This window comes from Corylus avellana, chromosome ca2 (assembly GCF_901000735.1).
Source record: "Corylus avellana chromosome ca2, CavTom2PMs-1.0".
Lineage (NCBI taxonomy): Eukaryota > Viridiplantae > Streptophyta > Magnoliopsida > Fagales > Betulaceae > Corylus > Corylus avellana.
Genome location: NC_081542.1, coordinates 47140759 through 47142736, shown reverse-complemented (window position 1 = coordinate 47142736; position 1978 = coordinate 47140759). Strand labels below are relative to the sequence as shown.

The 1978-nt window shown below is 36.0% G+C and overlaps 1 protein-coding gene across 1 annotated transcript in view; it reads right to left on the bottom strand.

Annotated features, from left to right (window-relative positions):
- The window catches only part of LOC132170055 (kinesin-like protein KIN-14I), a 1773-nt gene extending 315 nt beyond the window's left edge, over positions 1 to 1458 (bottom strand). The window contains exons 1-4 of the mRNA XM_059580968.1: positions 1330 to 1458; positions 1090 to 1233; positions 825 to 899; positions 37 to 135 (exon numbers count right to left, since the gene is read on the bottom strand). Coding sequence (XP_059436951.1) covers positions 37 to 135; positions 825 to 899; positions 1090 to 1233; positions 1330 to 1458 — 447 coding nt within the window. The remainder of the gene's footprint in view (positions 1 to 36; positions 136 to 824; positions 900 to 1089; positions 1234 to 1329) is intronic.
- Positions 1459 to 1978: the final 520 nt, after the last annotated feature.

Here is a 1978-nt window from a genome sequence, read left to right as displayed (position 1 = left end):
AGAGTAAATAAAACACAACGTCAAATAAAGGCATACCTTCTTCCAGTCTTTTCCATATTTCCGATAGGCTTCATAAAAATGCTCAAGCTCCTCCTTGCTCCATTGAGGTCCTAACTTATCAGAATATTTCATTTTCTGTGCATAAAATACAGCAGCCAAAATATTAAAAAAAAAAAATCCACACTTTGAAGCTTTAAAGTCAACTCAACTAAGCCTTAATCTTTGTATACTGGGTTGGTTTATGGACCTCAATAACAAATTATGTTTGCCCACATAAATACATTCCCATGCAAACAAGAGGCTCAATTGATGATCCTATATATTTTGTTGTTCTATCCTATCTGAAATTATCCTTTCTATTGCCACAAAGATTGACTGTGTCCAATACAAGAGGCCATCATTTTGAAGATCCTATCAGATACTTCAAAACTTCATAAAAGGCCCACACTACATTCTACCCTCCATAGAAATTGACCAACAAAGGTTTATGAAACTTGGTTAACAAGTGTAACCAAACCAAGACATAGAGAGTCAAAGCACAACAAAGAAGAATAATGGTTACAAATAAATGAATAAATAACGAGTCAGATAGGTATTAATTAAGTTATAGGAAAAGTAGAGGAAAAAAAAAAAGTTGTTTAGGATCCAAGAGAACATGTTTATTGATTTGGAATGTGCATCAATTCCTAGTCCTAGGTTGAATGTCAAAGCATATTTGATCACCTAATCCATATTGAAAAAGGATCTCTCTGCCCAAATTGTTTCCTTCTACTGAAAAATAATGAAAGAAAAATGATTGTTTTGGATAACCAAAGCTAACATACCAGCTCAAATTGGCTTGAAATGCAATGCTCAAACTCCTCCACAACCTTACTTAGCACAGATTCAACCAGATTTCCCTCCAAATGAAATTTAACAAATTTATTTTGAATTACTATACAAATTTCTATCCGTAAACCATATATGTTCTATCCTCAGCATCTGATGTATGTGAAAATGGGCTAAAAGTAACAGAAATTTCTATTTTAATGAAAAACAGAGATACTAAAGTCCCTAATTCTTTGAGAATCCTGATCCCTGAATACATACTTGTTCCAGATCAGACGCCTCAAACGTAGGAATTCCCATTTCCTGCACAGCCACCAGGAAATTCCTCACATTCTCAAAGTACTGAAATGTGGACAATGCGGCCCCATCAAGAACCAGAGCAGAATCACATGGACTTTCCACCACCTGAAAAGAAATCAAACTACTGCTTAAACATCCCAAATTGAAAAAACAAAAAAGACACAGAATTGAAATGAAGATAAGGATGAGGAAAAGGCTAACCTTGGGCACAGCTCCAGAGTAAACCTTGTTGAGCACATTGCAGAGAATGATCCCACTTTTCAATCCCAGCCTGAACTCCTGCTCCGACGGCTCCACCGGCAAATCCTTCGCCCCCACTACTCCCACCATCTTCCACAGCCACCCCGCCGCTTCGTTCCTTCTCTACGCTATCAATCACCAAAACAAAACAAACCCATCAACAACTCTCTCCCATTCATTCACCACAACTAACACATCTTATACCTCTTAATTTATCTTATAATTATGAAAATGATATAATATAAAGGCCAAACATATCATGAATAATGGCTTAAAACTACAAAACGACACCTATCATTGGAAACACAAGCCGAAAACCACAAATATTGGCAAAGTTTAAAAGTTTAACACCTTTTAGAGAAGACTACTATGCATTAACACTACTTCACCACATCAAACAACAATCTTCAAACTAATCTAAATGCTCACAAGAAATGTAACTCAAAATGACTAACCTCATCAAAATCATCAAAAATATGTGAGAACTGCCCCATGAACCAAACCTGCCAAGGGAGAAAACTATTAAATATATGATTTACAATCCATGGCCAGCAAAATTCCAGAACCCAAAATAAAGTACTTATCTGCATCCTCTTCCTTGCCAATTCAT